Source organism: Gambusia affinis, linkage group LG17 (assembly GCF_019740435.1).
Source record: "Gambusia affinis linkage group LG17, SWU_Gaff_1.0, whole genome shotgun sequence".
NCBI classification, from domain to species: Eukaryota; Metazoa; Chordata; class Actinopteri; order Cyprinodontiformes; family Poeciliidae; genus Gambusia; species Gambusia affinis.
The window spans coordinates 13,914,934-13,934,794 of record NC_057884.1 but is presented as its reverse complement, the minus strand read 5'-3'; the positions used below and the strand labels follow the sequence as shown (position 1 = coordinate 13,934,794).

The 19,861-nt window shown below is 39.1% G+C and overlaps 2 protein-coding genes across 3 annotated transcripts; both read right to left on the bottom strand.

The window, feature by feature from the left end:
• Nucleotides 1-685: 685 nt before the first annotated feature.
• Nucleotides 686-4,675, bottom strand: car15 (carbonic anhydrase 15). Its single transcript, XM_044144640.1, has 8 exons — nucleotides 4,092-4,675; nucleotides 3,968-3,997; nucleotides 2,195-2,371; nucleotides 1,947-2,092; nucleotides 1,750-1,842; nucleotides 1,602-1,668; nucleotides 1,037-1,197; nucleotides 686-961 (listed from the first exon to the last, which is right to left on the bottom strand). Exons 1-8 carry the CDS (start codon nucleotides 4,141-4,143, stop codon nucleotides 749-751), a joined length of 939 nt encoding a protein of 312 aa, XP_044000575.1. The 5' UTR covers nucleotides 4,144-4,675; the 3' UTR covers nucleotides 686-748.
• Nucleotides 4,676-6,654: 1,979 nt separating this feature from the next.
• dgcr2 (DiGeorge syndrome critical region gene 2) lies at nucleotides 6,655-19,453 on the bottom strand. Of its 2 annotated transcripts, XM_044144638.1 has the most exons (11): nucleotides 18,959-19,453; nucleotides 15,320-15,352; nucleotides 14,446-14,568; nucleotides 12,314-12,400; nucleotides 12,026-12,236; nucleotides 11,251-11,327; nucleotides 10,990-11,172; nucleotides 10,699-10,902; nucleotides 10,313-10,465; nucleotides 9,880-10,116; nucleotides 6,655-9,104 (listed from the first exon to the last, which is right to left on the bottom strand). In XM_044144638.1, the coding sequence occupies exons 1-11, from the start codon at nucleotides 19,041-19,043 to the stop codon at nucleotides 8,872-8,874; spliced, it is 1,626 nt and encodes a 541-aa protein (XP_044000573.1). In that variant the 5' UTR covers nucleotides 19,044-19,453; the 3' UTR covers nucleotides 6,655-8,871. The 2 variants fall into 2 exon arrangements, with proteins under 2 accessions (XP_044000573.1, XP_044000574.1); XM_044144639.1 differs by lacking the exon at nucleotides 15,320-15,352 and having other exon boundaries at nucleotides 18,959-19,442.
• Between the last annotated feature and the right edge of the window lie 408 nt (nucleotides 19,454-19,861).

Sequence of the window (19,861 nt, the reverse complement as noted above, 5' to 3'; positions counted from 1 at the left end):
CATAAATCTGCCAGTGAAACACAGCTGTGGCAGCATCATGCTGGGGGGATGTTCTTCTTCAGCTGGGAGGGATGATGGAAGAAAGTTAAATACAGAATAATTATAATTAAAAAATAAGTTAGAGGCTTCAAAAGTGTGAGGTTCACCTAACAAGCAGCCAGAGTGACAACAGAAGGTCAATTCAAGTAAAATTTGAATAAAATAAATTTCTTCAGGTTGCAACATTAAAAAATGAGAAAAGGTTTAAGGGATCCGAGTATTTTTAGAAGATATTGGTTGATTTTAAAAAAAAATCCTTTTACACCGTTTCTAGTGAGCTGGACCTCATTCAGAGCAAAGGTTTGGACGTTTATCGTCATAAAATGAGGAGGTTTGGTCTGTAACATTCTGGTTTTGTTCTGTAATAAGTTTGGTTATTAAAGAACAAAACCAAAAACAACATTTTGGGCCAGGTTACAATAATATATCACATTTTCATCCATTTCATGGAGGATTTTTTCCCAACTTTACCTCCTACTCTAATGAGAAATCTATATAAATAAAGGGAAAGCAACATCAGTTTGATGAACACCATTCTACCACGTCATGCCCCTTTTTTGGCCTAGTTCATGCAAAAATATACAAAATAAGAACTTATCTAGGAATCAGATTTAAAAGAAAACACCAAAACAAAGACAACGGACCGTTTGACACTTTCCAGTGAGGTTTTTATAGAAATCTCAGACATCATTGCGGGATAACAGGAGTGTTAAAGTTTAAAGATGAAACTGCCCAGGACGAGGATCTGCAGCAGATTTGACCGGGTCGCTCGACCGGCTGCCCCCCTGAGGAGCCCGGCGTCTCTGGAGGCCGACACGGTGCGGCTGAAGGTGGGATGGACGTGTCTGAAGTTGTTCTGCAGAGGCGTCACCTGCTCTGCGTCTTCCTCTGTCGAGAAGATCTGTGAGGTAAACTGAGCCAGCTGAAGGAAAAAAAATTGTTTGTTTTTAACAGCCAGGCAGAAATCCTGTGATTTTATTTAGGAATCAGAACCAACCTGGGACCAGGAGATGTAGATGGGGACCTCATAGAGAGTCCAAACTACGGCCTGGGAACAGGGTGGGGTGGTGAGGCTGCCAGAATAACGGTAATACTGACTCATGTTGTGCTTCGGCAGAAGACCCAGCAGTGGAAATGGCTTCACTTTAGTCGTCTGGCCTTGAGGAAAAGATGCAGCCAAGTTAGAAACCTGCAAAAACAAAGTCTTACCAAGTACTTTTGTTCTAGTTTCTAGTGCAAATATCTTAATGCATGTGAAATAAGACAAAACAAACCCACAAGTAACTTTTCAGCAAAATTTTTAGTCAATGATTTCTAAATGTTGATGGAAAAGGTTCTACTACTGGCAGATTATTTCTCTGATAAGAAGAGAAAAATCAAATTTCTTAAGTATTCTTTACTTAAAATAAGCTCCTGTATCTTGCTGAAAAGTTCTTTGTAATCTAGTTTTGTCTCACTTCAAGTGTTTTAAGATGTTTGCACTAGAAACTAGACCAAAAATACTTGGTCAAAATTTTGTTTCTTCAGTGCAGCAGCACATGATTGTAAATGGTGAGTCTAACCTCTGTACGCAACAGAAGATAGTTTTTGCGAAATGTGTCCAAAATGAACATTGTCTGCATAAACAACCTGCAACAAAAGACACAACCTCATGCAAAAAAATTGCAGCCACATTAAAACTGAAGCTGTTGTGTGTTTTCATCAACTAACATCAATGAAGAAGCCAAGAACAGCAAATCCTGTTGGATCGTCCAGAGCTGCAGACTCATTGGGGTGGATGGACTTCATGTTGACTATGTGCATCTGTGGACGACATCAAAAACCGGCGCAGAGGCATTAAGGGGCGGCTGCGGCGTGGCAGCCTGCTGAGACAGACGGAGTAGAGCTGCCTACTGACCATACTGTACCTCCATCGGATATCTGCGCCCGTCCACCGTGTGCTCAGAGCCGTTGGTCGCCGGGCCTCCCCAGTGGAAGTGCAGCTGGATGGTGTGGTAAACATCTGGAAGACCTCCGCCGCTCACAGCCATGCCGCTGCCAACCTGTAGCAAAACTGAAGGAGGAGGGAGGTGGGGAGACAAAACACGGATGTCAAATCCAACACTGAACACGACGCGAACTCTCTGTTGGCGAGGAGAATCTGCGGGATGCTCACCGGAGTGTCCGTCGTTCTCAAGCGTCCAGTGGCCTGCTTGGACCGCGTCAAAACCCTCAAGACGCAACGGCCCCAAGGAGTCGTCTCGGACCAAGTGTTGGTCCAGGTTGATGGGAGAGTGGTGGCGCTCGAGTAAAGGGTGACATGAAGGGAAGGAGTCGCCCCATGAATATGGATCTGGTGCAGAGGTAAAGAGAGAATCACTGAGTCAACCGGACTCTCCAAAACAGGATCGAGATAAAAGTTAACTATGTGTGGATGTGCTGTGGTGGCGCAGGGGTTAAGCACAACCCACATAAGGAGGCCTTAGTCCTCGACACGGCTGCCGCAGGTTCAATTCCCGGCCTGACGACGTTTGCCGCATGTCTTCCCCCTTCTCTCATTACCTACTTTCCTGTCAATTAACTATCAAATAAAGGCCACTAGAGCCAATAAAACCTCTAAAAAAAGTTAAATATGTGTTTTAAGAAGCAAAAAGAGAGCAAGGAAAGTAACCAAAACATATGTAATTTTCAGGTGCTCTTTTTAAACGTGATTTTCAGTTCAGATAACCCAGATAACTCCAGAACTAATTCAAACCCACCTTCTTGCCAGCGTACCTGTGTGGGCCCCTTGTGTAGCCCATTGATTCAATAAATGTTCAAAACAAAAATATGGTCCACAAGTACCAGCTTAATGCAGGTTCTCTCTGAAATTGAAGGTTACAATTATACCTTTTATACCTTAATATACATTATACTGTCAGAAATATACTATTGATAGCATTGGGATGAGGGCTTTTCCATAAAATCAATCAGGTTTTTGTCGTTGTCATTCTAGAACAGCTTTAGGTGTGTGTTTTGTATCATTTCGCACTTAGATGAAATAAGGCTTATTAGGATTCATCCATGGTAGCCACCAAGGCTAAAGCTGATGATCTGGGAGGTGTGAAGCATCAACACTGACTAAGATGGCGCCAAATAAGAAAGAGGTGATTTCTCCTGAAATCGACACCTTCAAACTTCCTTGCAAACCTGAGATTGTGGGACCAGATGATTTAACTGCACTTTAAATCAAAATCTTCAAAAGGAAATAGTGGTGACCATATAGACAGCTGCCCAGGACGCCATTAGAAAAGGAAGCATGAGGACAATTTAGAAACATAAAACTATAAAAACAAACCAAAAGAACCCATATAAAGCAGGCTTTTGCCTCCGTAGCTCTATTGAGCATTTCTTGGATGTACTTTAATAAACCTAGGAGATGACAGCAACAAAAAGCAAATAGTTTCCAGTCACTTAAGGACATTTAATCAAATATTAGTGGGGGTTTATGACTATATTTGAGCACACATGCATTCATAGGTTTTTATGTTCTTCAGGAACCACAAGGTGGTTTAAGAGAATAATAATAATAAAAAAAATCATAGTTTCAACAATGAAACTGTGAGGAGATAAAAAAAATCTACTGAAGCTGTTTAATAAGAAGCTGAGATGATGAACAGCTTTAATCTGTAGCATAAGATGCTGCTGAGCTAACATGGAGGACAGGATCAAATAGGGGCGCAAAACAAATTTAGCACAAGAGAAATTTTCATCGAAAGCTTTAAAGTCTACCAAGTTGTTTGGAGATAAAATGTTTTACTATATTTTGGTTTAACAGGCTTATTACTGTCTATGAATTTAGTCCTGAATTAAAAGATTTACAGACATAAAGCTGCTGAAATGATGGCTCCAAATGTAAACCTACCCTCGTCGTCAGAGTCGCCAAACTAATAGTTACTAGTCTACTTACCACAGTCTGGCTCATCATAGCAATAGTCCTCTGGAAGACACAAATAACCAGCACAATCAACCAGACGTTTTCTTAAACTTAATTAACCAGAAGCAAAGTTTTTGATATCAACTTGGACTCTTACGCGAATCAGCGCACAGAAGCAGGAGCATGAGGAGAGCTGCGCTCCGCTGCATGGTGGCTCAGGCAGCCGTCTCAGTGTGTTGAGGTAGAGTGAAGACAGGTCTGCAGGAACGTCCGGCTTAAGTAGGGTGGGTGGTGAAAGCTGAGTTTTATTTCCTCTGGGACTGATCGGTGAACTGTGTCATTACCAGTCCAGTGGTCTTTTCTGATCAACAGCCTCATTGATGCGAGGACGGCTTCACCCCTCCTCCCCGAGGCCATCGGAGATGCTCAGTGACTAGTAACAAGACCCATTCATGAGAGCCAGAGGATGTGCTTTTATCTATGCATCAATGTGCGTATAAAGGTATTTCTACGCTCTAAATACACATAAACGCACTCAATTACATTGTCATTTTATGGTCTAATACAAACTAATTCATCATTTAATCCGATTAATTAAATACTTTTTTCCCCGTCCGAGTTAAGATGCAATCGTAAGACGACATAATTAAATCAAATTAGGTAATTTTATGGTGTAAATCTAATAAAACTAACAAAAAAATTTTTTGTTATAGTTTAGTTTTAAAATTATACAGCACATTTTATGGCCCAAATCCAAAACAAAAAAAAAAAACAAAAAAACAAAAAAAAAACAACATTTTACTGCTGTTGTCTAAATTCAATAATTTAAATGATGTAAGAATAGGTAATTTTATAGTATAATACTGAAAATTAAAAATAAAATAAAAATCCAATGACTTGAGCTCTATAAGGAAAGGGAATTAAAATAGTTAATTTTATGGTTTATATCTAGTAGAAAAGAGGGGGAAATAGGCATTTTAATTGTAGTTTAGTTCCAAAGAAGTAAAGATAAATTTAAAAAGCTGATTTTATGGCCCAAATATAAAAAAAAAAAGAAAAAAAAAAGACGTTTATATTTATGTTATGGTGTTACACCATAACATAAATATAAGTAAAAAAAGTAATCTCATTGTAGGATTAAAAAAATTATAATAAATTTTAATTTCATGGCTTGAATGCAACAAAATAAATAAATCAAACAGTAATTTTATGATCCATAAAATGAACACAATATGAACACAAAAAAAATTCATGTTCATAGTTTAACTTCTATAAAGTAAATATGAATTTAAAAAGTTAATTTCATGGCCCAAATCTAAAAACGGCATTAAAATATTATGGCTTACTCCAATAATATAAAAATAAGTAATTTTATTGTGCAAGTCTAAATAAAACCCACAATTTTAATCTCATGGCCTGAATACAATAAAAAACCCCAATAAAAAGTTAATTTTATGACCCAAGTCTGAAGAAACATGTTTTCTTTTTTGTTTTTAAATTTATTTCTGATCCTTAAAAACAACAACCCAGTGAATGCCCAGCTTTGTAATTTGACTCCATTTTCCTCACGAACCTGTGCGTTGATTGAGCCGTTAAGCGTTACGTTTCAGGTCTCTCCCATCGGGAATAAATTTCGTGATTCTGTCACTCGCTGCTCCGTGGGGGTTTAGGGCGGACAAAGCCTCCTTTCATCCCAGACAACACTCTCCAGCTGGGTATCACTCTCGCCGCTCCGCCTGCTGCCGTATGAGTCACTCTGAGCTGCATTATATTCGCTTTCTTCAAATCATCTAAATCTCCGGGCGCCCCCCCGTCTCACTGTTTAGGTCGGGGTGGGGAGGGGGATTTCCCTGCATTCCACCTTAAATCTCTTTGACATTTGGTCAGGTGGAGGGATTTCCTTGAAGAAGGGGAAAAAAAAAAAAAAAGAAAAAATGTCGAAGAGGATAAATGTCGCGTCTGAATAGGCTCCAGCATAAAGTTTGGATCGTGGCCCCAGCTCGGATTTCGCAGTGAAGCTTATTAAGATTAAATGTAGATCTATGTCAGAAAAACACAAGTTTTTTTTTTTTCCTCCCGTTTTTAATTTAAGGGCTGTCAAATAAGAGACAATGAAATGTAGCATAAATTGCATTAGTTCCCCCCCCCCTCGGCTTTCAGTTCATACAAAACGCTGAACTACATTTATGGGCCTTTAAATCTACTGTACACTGTTGTGCTAAAATTACCTCTCAGCATGCCAACACATAGAAAACATGCACCAAAAGGTACATAAAGCAAGAAGAAAACCGAAACAAAGAGGGTTTAAACAGAACTGAACACCATCTGTTAAACACACATGCTCACGTTTGGCAGCGTATGAAAACATGACTGTTTGCTGGATAATCCACTGTGGATTGTCAATGCACAAAGTGGAAAATAAAAACAAGGAAATTAGTTAAAGATGAGCACAAAAAGTCATGTATTATATATATATATATATATATATATATATATATATATATATATATATATATATATATATATATATATATATATATATATATTCAGTACATTCGAACATGAGATGTGGAGTCAGACACGTTTTAAACCATTTTTGGGGGCGGATCATGAGTTTGGATGCTGCTGGTGGTGATGGAGGAAACTCCAAAAAAAGAGAAAATAAATAAAAATAAACTCCAACTCCGTCGAATCCATCCAACGATTGTCGTCTTATTTTCTCCGAACTTTTTTTTTTTTTTTCTAAATACACATTTCATCAAAGAGAGAAAATGACAAAACGAGAACAGCAACAGTTTTGCAGAAACCATCACGTTCTGCAGAGGTTCAACGCAGGCATGGGCTGGCCACCCATTTTAATTCCCTTTAATAAGATGCCAGAGAAAGAGGTAGAGCTGAGGAATTAAACTTGTGCTTGGATGTTAAGGACAAGAAATCAGGCTGTTTGGAAATATTTTTGATTTAAAACTAGTTGGCTAGCTTTGTACGTCAAGCAGCGGACTGCTGGCTCGGTAGATCTGATAATGATCAGTTTTCTGAGTTTTTAAACTGGGAAAAAACCTAAACTATTCCACACTCATGGTTACTACAAAGTTTACACTTCAAAATTATTTTTTTTTCCTGGTAGATTTTATGACAGTAAAAAAAAATAAAAAAAAAAAAATAAAAAACATTTAACAGGTTGAGGTTTATTATTTGGTCGGTTTACAATTCAGCAGTGTGTTAAAGGGATAGTTCACTATATTTTTTGGAAACTCCACAAACGTCTCTCCATTTCAAAGTCAAATAAACATATAGATTTTTTAATTGAGCATTAATATGATGTATAGTAATGAAAGAAAGACTCTAAAGCTTTTGATCCATCTCCAGAAATCAATGTAATTAATGCTTTTTTGGGTCCAGAAGCCAAAAAGCACTTAATTGTTTTCATTTATCCTTGGACTGTTTCATTCATTTGTCCTTGGATTATACAAACAACAAATCAGGTTGTTTGCAAATATTTTTAATTTAATAACTTCAGAATGAGTTTCCTTTTATAGCTGGTCAGCTCTTAGAGTGGCAAGTCAACATTTGTCTGCATGCCAATGCAAAAAAGTCTTTTTATTTATTTGGATTATTAAAGTTTGGGGAAACCTCAACACCTTGATTTAATAATATCATGAAGAATTTTCCAAACTCATCCAGAATTACAGGATTAAATAGAAACATTGTGAACAATCAACATGTTTGGCTGATAGCTGCTAATATATGTGGTTTGTGTTTATTCTCCGTTTTATGTACCTGTAATAAACAATATCTCAGATTGTTTTAGCAACACCAAGGCATGCTTTTAATTAATATATAAGATTACGCTATACGCTGCCTTTTTGTTTCACAGTGGCCTGAAAATATCTTGATATGCATGTTTTTACTAAAATGATGTCACCAAGAAAACGTTATGCCAGCCCACGCCTGGTTGGCACATTCTGGGATGGACAGGAAGCGACAGTCGATGAGCTTACCTCACAAACCAATACGTGAAGACTGTACACAAAGGCTCAACCACAAATAATATATCATTTGAATGTTAGCATGACTTAATTCATAATTGGAGAAATCTTTTAAATCAATATTTTTCCTTCTAGGAAACATCTTCATCTCTAATCTTTACCCACACAGCAACCAGGTCTGTGTCACATCATTGATCAAAATCAGCTTACACATTTCCAACAAGCAACCAAAATTACAGCCTGCAGTCATAAATTAATAAACAAACGTAACACCAAACTGATAACAACCAGCATCGACACAGTTTTCTGACATCTAAAGCTTTTTGTCAGCGTAACCCAATAAAAGCCCAACTATAACAGACTACCAAACACCTTCTGAGCTATAAAACATCTGCTTCTGCAAATCTGTGCTATAAATCTGGAAGACGGCTGCTTAGATCGGATTGTAAAAATGAAGGGTTTCATCATGTCGGGTCATGCTGTGGATGTTATGGTAGCTCGGAGATCGGTAAAGACGCTGCCGTTTCAAAGTGTGACGCAACAAAAAGCGTACGGGCAACAAAAGCTGGGTTGGTAGTTTGATGCTGTGTGGGACTGAAACACACAGGTATAAAGTCTGAACCTCAGGGAGCATTTACAGCAGACGGGGTTTCACCCAATAAGGCTGCTTCTCAGCGACAAAACAAGGAGTGCAGCCATGTCAAATTATTGGGACGTTTTTGGTTTTTTTGTACAGAATCAGTCCTTGCTGCTCCCTCAGATGCCAGTGTCTTCAAAAAGCAAACAAATCCGAACACTTCGTCTTTAGAAGGAAAAACCCCGCTTTAAGAAAACAGTCGCCGCTCTTTCTTATACGTCTGTACAAAATACAAGTCTGTTCCCTGCAGCCGACATCAGCAGCCTGCGGTTCTGACTAGAGAGATCCGGGTGCGGCTCTGTCCTTCGCTCCTATACCACAGTGCTGAGGGAGGACGTGCAGTCTGCGGGCAGAGGGGCGGGGGCGTGGCCATCTGTTGGCGTGTCAGGGCCCACCAGGAGGGTGCTGCTGTCTATGGAGTCCTCCCTCTCTTGAGACGATGGCACACAAACGGGCGCTGGAGCGAGGGAGTTGGGAAGTTCGACCTCTAGCCCGTCGCCCAGAGAGTTCATCTGGCTCGGCACCATAGAGACTCCGCTGTGTCCTGGAGGCAACGATGAAGAGCGGAGAGGAGACGATCAGAGCTCAACCAGGACTCAAACGATTCAACATGCACTGCAGAAACACTAAATCCTACAGAGTAATCCTACAGGGCTAGTTTCTAGTGCAAATATCTTGCTACAGTTGAAATAAGACTAAAATAATTTACAAGTCACCTTTCAGCAAGAAATATGAGGTTTTTTTAAGTCAATAATTTCTTAATATTGATGAAAACAATATTCTGCCAGTGGAACTAGTACTTTTTCCTTATGAGGAATTATCAACTTAAAACAAGCTCTTGTGTTTCTTATTTAAAGTGTACCAAGATATTTTCATCAGATTATTGAAAATACAGATTATTGAAATAATCGTCAACTAATTTAGTAATGGATTAATCGTTAACTGGGCATACAGACTCAAAAACAATATATTCAGAGCAATAATTAAGCCAAAACAGTACAAGATATACATACTTTAAGATAAAAACACTTTGGTCTCAGTATGTTTCACCTAAAACTCCTCGAGTGACGTAATTTTAGCTTCACCTGGTTCTAATTCATTAAAAGAACTCTATATTTTATGTTTACTTGCACCTTTTAAATTATTTCTAATATCCAAAAAAAGCTTAAGTGGTTAAATGAGAGCTTTGCAGAATGTGACAATTTTTAAAAATCACATTGTCAGAATAAATCGATAGAATAATCGATAAAATATTTGCTAGCAGCAGCTCTACAGTTCACATGACGAGCTAGTCGGACAGGAGGAAGGACGTTCCTTACCAAAGTCCACGTAGAGGAAGGTGTCTGGGTTGATGGAGGCTTCGTACGGAGGAGGGGGGTCGTCTGGGTGCTGGATGTCGGCATATTTGTAGGCGGCGTACGGCGGAGGCGGCTCCTGGAAATGAAAAGCCCCGCCTTCACCATCATCAGACAGGTGCAGAGGAGTGAGACCGGTGCCGAAGACATCCGGGCCGTAGTCGAAGCCCGGCACTCGTCTTCCGAGGTTGAAGTGGTGCACTGAGTGAAACAAAAAAAAATAAAAGAGAAATGTGACTACTATTGTTAGAAAATGCTCGCTAATCAAAGCTGTTAAATAGAGATAAAAGCATCATTAAAAGCCGTAACTGTACATCGATTACAGGATTATAAATAGTGTGTTATTTATCCCAATTCATCTGATTAGACTAAATGATTTTGATCGGTCGAGGCTTACAGTTGCCTCCGATCAGAGTCTCGATGCGTTCGCGTCTTCTCTGACGAAGTCTGTGCACCATGAAGAGCAGCAGCGACAGGATGAGGAAGGATGAGATGCAGCTGACGATCAGCCTCATCCCACTGGCCATCGAATCAAACAGAGTGCTTCCATCTGAGGGGAATAAAAATAAAAACAACACAAAATAAGACTTTGGTTTGTGCATTAAAGCACAATCGGAACTGTACAACTAGTTAATAGTTTAAATTAATTGCAACGAATCAATTATTGAAATACTAAGTCATCATTTCTTGTAGTAGTTATGATTCTGCAGTAACGGGTATAAATATCCAGAGTTTCCTTGTATAAACACACAGCGGCAGAGACCAAAAGATGAACACAAGTACCGGGATCCAGGCAGGTGAACTTGCAGCACTCTTTGGGATCCTTCTGAAAGCGAGTGCAGCCCTGCGGCCGCTCACACAGCGCCGCCACACACATCTCCGGCTCGCCATCATGACACGTGCAGCTCAGACACGGGTCGTCCCCCTTCGGGGTGAAGTAGTAGCCCTCATTTACTACATTGTCTTTTATATCCACACATGTTTGCCCTGTGTAGAGAGTAACCAAAAATAAAGACATATTAATGAAACAGCTGATTATAGACATATCTGAAAGCAAACAGAGTGAGCACATACTCCTCTTGCAGAGGAACGGGAACTTCTTGTAGCAGTTCTCAGCGTCCCAGCTGTGCAGGCCGTGTTCATTCATGCTCTTGCTCTGGAAGCGTTGCAGCTGGGCACAGAAGACGTTGTCCTGAGAGGGAGAGGTCTCCCCAAACTTCTCCAGGCCCTCAGGCGGCCAAATCACCTGCATGGACCCTGTGAGGAAACAACACACCCTTACTGCCCAATCCAGATCACAGAGCAGAGACTATTCAACTCTTCTGGCTTTAGTACCTTTGGAAGCCACTTCCCAACGGCCCTCCAAGGTGTGACTTCGATTGGTGATCACATACTGATAGCCCACCCAAAACCTGGATACAATAGATCACATTACTGCATGCCGAGTCCAAGGACTTATTTCTGGGTTCATGAACTGACACATTTTCACCACTAGATGGCAGGCTATCACACTATCAGCTCTGAATCCATTTGCTCAAACATTTATGGATCATATAAAGAAATCTGAATCTGTCAGTAATGACAGAGCATTAGGACTGAAACGATTAATCAGGATGAATTGATTACTGAAATAATTGTCAACTAAATTAGTAATCAATTAATTGTTAATTAATCACAGTTTGCTGAAAAACATATTCGCAGCACTAGTTAAGTGAATGTTGTGAATGTTTTTTCAGTTTGCTGGAAAAACATACGCACAGCAGTAATTAAGAGTAAATTAGACAAAAAATATCTACATTTTGTTTTTAACATATAAACAGCTTTGTGTTTGAAACTAAAACTCCTCAAGTTTTAGGTTTCAAATTTACTAAATGAACGCTATATTATTGCATTTTAAGAAAGAAAATGTTTATTTTCTTATTTTAAACCGAGTTATTTATTTGTATCTTTTAAAGTATCTCTAATATTGTATAAAAATAACTTGCAAGTTTCAATGAAAAATCTGCAGAATATGCCAGTTTTATCCAATTAGTCATCAGAACAATAGATTCCTACAGAGCATCAACTACAGGTAAATGTTCCCGAGGTAAGAAAGTAAACATCAACTCACGTGCACTGTTCTCTGAGCTCACACACTTTGTCGTCAAAGTCCAGCTCGATCTCCAGTATGAACTGGAGCTCTTCACTGGTCACGAACGTAGCCAAGGAGCCATTAACCTTCTGGCACGTATCCACGGCCTTCCAGTAGTCCTCGTTCTTCAGGTAGACTTTGTAGCAGCTGGCCGTCTTCTCGTAGTGATGCCAGCCGTTGGGACACTTCTCTGTAAGTAAGGAGGACATTTTGACAGGTGTAGTGAATAAAGCTACAGAAGCACTGAGGTAAAAGTGAGATGCTTACTGTTGAAGCGAACGGGCTGAGCCACGCCGATGACGTCTTCTACGTTCTCGTATCCATTCTCAAAGCGAAACCTCTCCGCCTTTATAACTGCAAAACATTTTGATTATCAGTCAGTTGCACTTGCAGACCACACAAATGATCTCCGGAACAAAGAACAAGATAATTACACAACCCAAACCGATCAACTTTGAGTCAAAAGATCAACCAGGAAGACCCAGATCTGGGGACAGAAAAAGCAGCTGGAAAGCTTTGCGGATTTTAGCCTCTTCTAAGTATGATTAGCAGTTTAATGAGATTAAGATCTGGACAGATGGAAGAAGCCTGGCATTGTCTACACACAACAAACTCTCCTCCTGCAACAAGGCCATCAAAGTGGTAGCAAAACAGGAGAAACTGAATATATTTGCCTGTCCATGCAGGGAAAAAATGATTACTTCGCAGCAAGCTAAAGGTCACTTATAAAATCACAGGAGCAGAGTTCCTTCAGAAGCGCAAAAATAAAAAAGTCAAGAGCATCTTAAAGGGGATGTTTAATAAGCTTGAAGGTAATTTCTAATAGCAGGACTTCCTTTGATAGATAAGTTCATACCGGCACTAAAATCCAATAAAAAGATCACCAACTTTCTACAGAAGCCATAGCTCCAAACCACCACAGGTCATGCAGCCTTCAGATTAACTCAAGAACAGCTTCATGGAGAGCTGCATCCAATTGTTACAATGCAAAGCTTCAGATGGAGTGAAATAAAGCATGCTGCCACTGAACCCTGGAGCAGTGGGGAAAGTTCTCTGGAAGAATGAATCACGCCTCTAATGTAAAAGTCTGGGTTCAGCAGCTGTGAGGATTACAACGTTAATGTGATAATCCAACTTCTGAGTCTGATAAATCATCTGAAAGGCCTGCTGAGAATTGAGAATCTTTTAAATGCTGACTTCAAGATCTAATATGCACAAAGTTTCCCCCAGAAAACTTCCTAAGCCCGGTGGTTGGGGCGGTCATTCGTCCAGCGGCCCGTCGTGTTTTTGATTTAAAAAATGTTTAAAGTTGACAGGAAACCTGAAAATATCACTTGATAATTATGTGTTATGGAAGATGAGAACATTAATACCTGAACACCAACTACAAAGACTTAAAAATGCAAACATTAAAAAAAGTTTATAAATAAGCAATGCTTATCCTGGTGGGGGCACAAGTAAAGCCTGGTGGCCTGCCAGGCTTATAATGCACTGGGGGAAACCCAGCCGCCTCTCCAAAAACAAAGCCTCCATTAACTGGAATTACACCTGCTAATGAAATAATTTCTTTGGTTACATGAGTATCCATTAAGCTTATCTTGTGTTTTCACATCCTCTGCATATTTTGACCAAGCAAAAAAATAAAAATAAAAATAATACTTCTGTTTAAAATTTACTAAATATATTAGCATTTCTAAATGGTTGTAAATATTGAATTCCAGGTGGATTGTTGGATGAAAAAGTGATCCTATTGTCTTCTACTTCAGGAGTTTGCAGCCTTATTGAAGAATGAAAAATAGGCCAGTGTGAAACTGTAACCAGGTGTACCCCACCAGCATTAACTCGAAGCCTAAACAGCTACTCCTTTATGGAGGTCACATGCTGTACTCAATCCTTCTAATAATTCCTATTATGCGATCAGGGACTCGGGGATTTAGGGGGAAACAATAGGATTTCGGTCAAAAGGCTTAGCTCTGTGACATCTACACACTGCTGAGGGAATCAACCCAATGGTAAACAAAAACAGAGACTTTAACCCTGTATTCTCCTGTTTTTATACCACTAGTCCTGATTTGTGTGTTTCTTAATATTAACGCTTTTTGGGGAATATGGAGGTTTGTTGATACTGATCACTCACTGCAAATGTAAACAGTAACACTAGGGAAGAATACACCAAATATGCCCTCATGTAGTCAAGAAGCACAACACAGTACAGATTGATGCAATTTCTCTACATCCCAAAGGGACCATCGGAGCAGCCATATTTCTTTTTAAAAAGCTGCTCGCCTGTGATTTGATCCTTTATGCCTGAAACATCCTGTGTGCTGCAGGCCTCCAGAGAAATCAAAGCTCCAGAAGCACAGGTGTTAGAATGGCTGTGTAAAGGGAGTCGAACTTACCGGGACAGTCCATCTCGTCGCTTTTGTCCTCGCATGCTGTCCAGCCGTCACACTGCCAGGACATCGGGATACACTGCATCTTCCCACTGCGGCAGGCGAACTGCCCAGTGTTGCAGCGCTGCTCTGAAACACAACAAGATGGGTCGGGTGGTTAAATGTGTGCAACTGGGATCTTTTGGAAGAAGAAAAACACAGCAGGGATATAAAATATGCATGAAGAGCTTTAAAGGGAGAAAAATAAGCGTTTAAAAATCAAAGATGATGGCAGCTGAAATGGCTGCAAACAGGTGTCAACTGTGGGGCAAACTATTTTAGAAACTATTCAGCCTTCTTCTCATGTTTTCTACAGATATTTATCTCCCAAAATAGTGATAATAAAAGACAGCTTCATAAATCTGCAGACAAATTTGATCTTGTCTGCACATTTTTAAACAGGCATCTGTTTTGTGTCCAACAGCATGTTAAGGCAATCTGTTTCAAAGAGTCATTCGTCATACTGCCAAGATCAGGTCACCAAAGTAAAAACAACAATACTGATCTTATTAAGTTGTCATGAAAAAAAAAAAAAAAAAGAGCCTCAAGACTTCAGCTGACCAGAACTTAACCTCTACAGTCAATGACATTCGATAAGGACAAAATGCACTGAACAGTCAGCTTCATTGCTTCATGTTTTTACTTCAAATACGACCTTTAAGTTTCTTCTCAGAAAACTATTTTAGGGATTGGGTAACAGAGGACTATAGACAAAACCTCCCTAATTATAAAATATTCTGACAATTTGGTAAAACAACATTTTGTGGCTGCTGGTCCTTTCTCAGAAAACAATAACTCAACTCTACAGGAAGAGAAAAAAAAAAAAAAAAAGCTTTCTTACCCGACAATAATCTTGCCAGAGCTAGCCGTGGACCTGAAATAAATACAGACAATAATAATATCACTATCTAGTTAATTACTGTTTCATTTTTTCCTGCAATTCAAATAAGTCACTACATTGCAAGTTTAATGATGTGATAAATCAATGGTTCAAAGCCAAACAAAAAAAAAGAAATCTTTTTACATTTTCATTATCCTAAATATCAGTACAGATTATTTTAAATGATTCATATCCTAATTTCCTAATCCCTTTCTGATCCACATTGTGAATGCATGTCAGCCACATTCATGTTAACAAAGCGAGTCATACGATCATGCTTTGCAAGGTCAATTTTGAAAACTCGGCTCGTTTTTATGTGCACAGCTTGCAGAAACGCGTTTAAGAAGTGCACATAATTGTGTTGAACAACCTGAATATGTTTTAAAGCCTCGACATTGATATTCACAGTGAAAGAGAGACTGTACTGGCTGTTTCAGCTTCACATGTAAAGTGACCCGCAATCCCTGCTCTGCTCACATATGGAACCTCACTGCAACCTTCTGAGGAAAATCATCAGCGAGTAACGTCAAAAGGGAAAATAAAAACGCCAGAATTATCCTTGAAATTCAGCTCAACGCTCCGAACAAAACCAGGAGCAAACACCAGTTTAAAGTAAGCTGTAAAGATGTGTTGTTAGGACATGGAGTCACTTATTTAACGTTATTAACTCTGTGTTAGAAGGGCTTATCAAGGCTGTCCTTCAGAAACTCACTTTGCAAAAACAAAGAAAAACAAATAAGAGTGAAAAATAACCAACATTTTAATACCAGTGTTCTTTCACTCAGAAACATTTTTTTGATGTGTGGACAATCTACAGCCCAGTGTGGCCGGATAACGGAGAACAAAAACGTAGCAATGTACAGGAGCTTTCTCCTGCACCGATGATTCAACCTGGAGGTTTGTGTTGAAAGCAGCGAGTGGGTACAGGTAATTATTTTCTTTGCATCTTCTCACCTTTAATTCAACCCTTGAGCAGATAAAAGCTCTGTGGGTCAATTTCATTAAAAAATAAAACAGCAACAAAAACTAACCAAAGTAAACAGTTTTGACAGTGTAAAAACTCGCTTCCCACTTCTGCTATTTTAATGCACTAACAAGAAGTTGATAATCATATTTTTTCCCCAGATTTCAGTTTCAGTTCTGATTTGACGAATGCAAACGCTAAGTAGTATCACCTGAGTACCTCATTTTATGAGGAAATGTTACCACTGTCCGTGCAAAAGAAGAGGTAGTAAAAATTTTAACTTCAAAAATGTGTAAAATTATGTTCCAGACAGTAGCTAAGATCTTATTCACAGAAATCTCTCTTAAGGAAATCTGTTTTCACCTCGTTTCGGAATGAGTAAACATTAGATCACCCAGCCTTACCAGTCATTCAAGTTTGTTTTTTTTGTTGTTGTTTTTTTAAAGAAAAGGTCTGAATTTGAGTCAGGAATGTCAAGAGGATCAGGAGTGTTTTACAGGTTTCTACAGGGAGGCATAACACAATCCAAAACCTGTTCCAAACCACACAGAGAACCCCACCAGATAAATATCAAAGTGATCAAGCTAAGTGTTGCAAAATGATGCCAGACAAGAGCTGAATTGAACTTTTTCATGTTTTAAATGAGCAAATCACAAATCTTCAGTCTATTTTAAGTCCACAAAAAGCTGCAGCAAATGTTTATTTTTAAAATATGCTGACTGTGAGAAGTTTCAGTTAGCTATTTTATTTTATTTTATTTTATTTTATTCTCTAACATAACACCCCAGTTGAAGTAGTCAGAACAAACTCTTTTGTGGTATTTCAGCCAGCCACGGTTTAATGCTAAAATCCATTCTCCACATTACTGGAGCAAACCAGAGGTCATGAAAATAACCTCAGAAACTCTTGAGAGGCCCATCATGTGTACCAAACCCTACCACAATGTTGCACAAGGTTACAACACAGTGTTCACACGATGCACATGCAAGAATTGCTTCCATCGTTCGACCACAAAAAAGATTGTTTATCGTTTGATTGTCTCCCTTTAATTTATACTTGACTTATGAAAGTCTGTTTTCTTATTTTAAAAATACACTTTGCACTATTAAATATTGAATTAAGCTAAGTAAATGTTACAAAATGTAAGCGTACACTTCTTTGATGTAAGCTTACATTTTGTAAGACTGCTTCTGGCGTGTAAAAATAAGGATGCAATGAGTTTTAAAATTTATGAATGCTGAATGGCTGCATGATGGCTAAATAACATCCTGTTAAAATTAAAGCAGGTTCTATTAATACTTTTATTATCTACCTAAATTATGTGAGTAGCAATTTTGTTTCTTTGTCAGTACTTAAAATCCTAGCTCTCAAGAAGATAAGGGTCCACAGAAATTGACAGTGATAGACGGTAAAAAATATCATCACCCAAACAACCAGCAGCCGTTTCCAAACATGCACTGAGTGAACTCTACACATTGTTCTCAAAAGCATTAGCCATCTTGATGAAATGTGCACAAAAATGACCTTCACTAACGGCTAAAGCTATGGAAATACAACAGCAAAGCTCTGACTCATCTTTTAACCCCTCTAAAAATCTGATTTGATTACAAACTGAAAAGAAGCTGTCAAATAAATGCCCACAACACAAATATAAACGATGTTTTCCTTTTTACTTTTAGTTTGCTCTCTAGGTAGGAGATCAGTCCTCTGAGCCAAACAATAATGAGTTTATCCTTGAGCTCCACTGATAACAGTTACTCTAATCCACACAATTGGCGGGATCACGAGACCACGCTTGAAGGAAACCACAGATGCATTTGTCTTGTGGTGATGCTTACAAAGTTTTTTTACAGAAGATCATTCAAAACACCAATATATGCTTTTGGTAGAGGAAAATCCACAATTCCTTGATTGATAAAAAAGACATCTAAACAGATAATAGAGTATTATCACAGTAGAGTGGTGCATTATTTAGAGGAAACATATTTTAGAATACTTTTAATGTCTGTGGTTTTACTGTAATGCTTTTTATGTGTTGCAACACGGGGTTTTTGCTTAACCAAGTCATCTTTATCGACAGCAATAGCAATTGTTAGTATTTTTTTCTGCCAAGTCTGTTGTGTTTAATGGTGGAGATGAATGTGAGCTAGGTTTGGTGATGCAGGAAGATGAATCCCTTTCATGCATTTTAAATTACAGACTAGGTGAGGGAGGCCAACCTAGGATTGCAGTGATTAAATCAACTAATTAAACTAAATTAGGGTGCACCATTTTAATGAGGAATTAAAGTATAATTAACCGAAGTTAGCATCTTTGATTAAAAACAATGCATAAATAATAAAATAAAAACAAATAAGTCCAATATTTTGTGTTTAACTGAATGCATATCTGTTGGCTGTTGCAAGTGACCTAGTTTTGGAGTGAAATACAGGTACTGCGTACACAGCTAGCTGGAGCTGCACCCTGAACAACCAGCAGGGAGACAGGTTGAAAACTACCAGAGTCCCAGGTCTGACCAACAGGCCGCTGCGCCTGACCTGCAGCTGTAAATCTGTTTCTCCCACTTTTTTTTAGTCGAGCAAACGGAACTGGAACACGTCAAAAATAAATAAATAAACAAACTTGGATTTATTTACCTGTCCGTGGTGGGTCCGTTAGTGTGAGAACGAAGAGAAGAGAGAAGAGGAGGACGAAACTGCTGCTGTCAGCCTTCGGCAACATTTATCCTCCATTCATAGTAACTCCTCTATCCAGAAATGTAAAAATATACCGAGGTTCAGCAACGCCTTTCCTTTTTCTAAATTACAGTCGCAAAACGTCTAAAACTACTTATGCCCATTTTTGCGCACACATTGCGTCGACTACAAGACAGGCGCAAATAAAGCATAGTCGTAATAAGAGGTGAGGTTAATGTCTCCGAGCAGCAGCTAACGTTAGCTAGCTGGCTGGCTGCTTCACCGTCACCGTCGACCGTTGGTACTCGGTGCGGAGCGGTGCTCATCCAAGATGGCTGCGGCCTCCCATCACAACAATTCCAAACATTCAGCAGCTCGCAGGCAGACCATCAGCTGGAGGTGCTGCCGGGGCGGAGTCTGCCAGATTATACCCAAACAGACACAGTATATGTGGGGGCCGGGTGGAGCCACAACGGGAGCAACTTTTAACGCTGCTTACAGGGGCGGTGGAAGAGAGTGGAACCATTGGGGGCCCACTGCTACATATTAGGATTTTTATTTAACATTTGAGGAACAGAATTTTGTTATAATGAGAATTATTCTGGATATAATAAAAAGATCTAAAATAAATTAGAACAAGTTGTATATTTTTGTTATACTGACATTTATAACAAAAATATAAAAACACCTTATAAAAAGTCTGGTCTTAACATTAAAGGCACACAACAGCAAAACATCAACGCTTTGTGGGATATTTGAGTGTTGTCGTTGATGAAGCAGAGTGAGAACTTGGAGAGTCAGAGGAGCCCCTTTATATGGAAGCATTTAACAGCCAGAGCTAAGAAATAAACTCAGAAGCAGTTT

Bases quoted from the DNA above. Each gene is read 5' to 3' on its own strand.
- car15 (XM_044144640.1), bottom strand. From the start codon at position 4,143: ATGCAGCGGAGCGCAGCTCTCCTCATGCTCCTGCTTCTGTGCGCTGAT. The intron at 3,998-4,091 runs GTAAGAGTCCAA...TGTGTCTTCCAG, and splicing joins GCTTCTGTGCGCTGATTCGC to AGGACTATTGCTATGATGAG. The intron at 2,093-2,194 runs GTGAGCATCCCG...CTCCTCCTTCAG, and splicing joins TGAGAACGACGGACACTCCG to TTTTGCTACAGGTTGGCAGC.
- dgcr2 (XM_044144638.1), bottom strand. From the start codon at position 19,043: ATGTTGCCGAAGGCTGACAGCAGCAGTTTCGTCCTCCTCTTCTCTCTT. The intron at 15,353-18,958 runs GTAAATAAATCC...TATTTATTTCAG, and splicing joins AACGGACCCACCACGGACAG to GTCCACGGCTAGCTCTGGCA. The intron at 10,466-10,698 runs GTACTTGTGTTC...TATTCCCCTCAG, and splicing joins GTTCACCTGCCTGGATCCCG to ATGGAAGCACTCTGTTTGAT.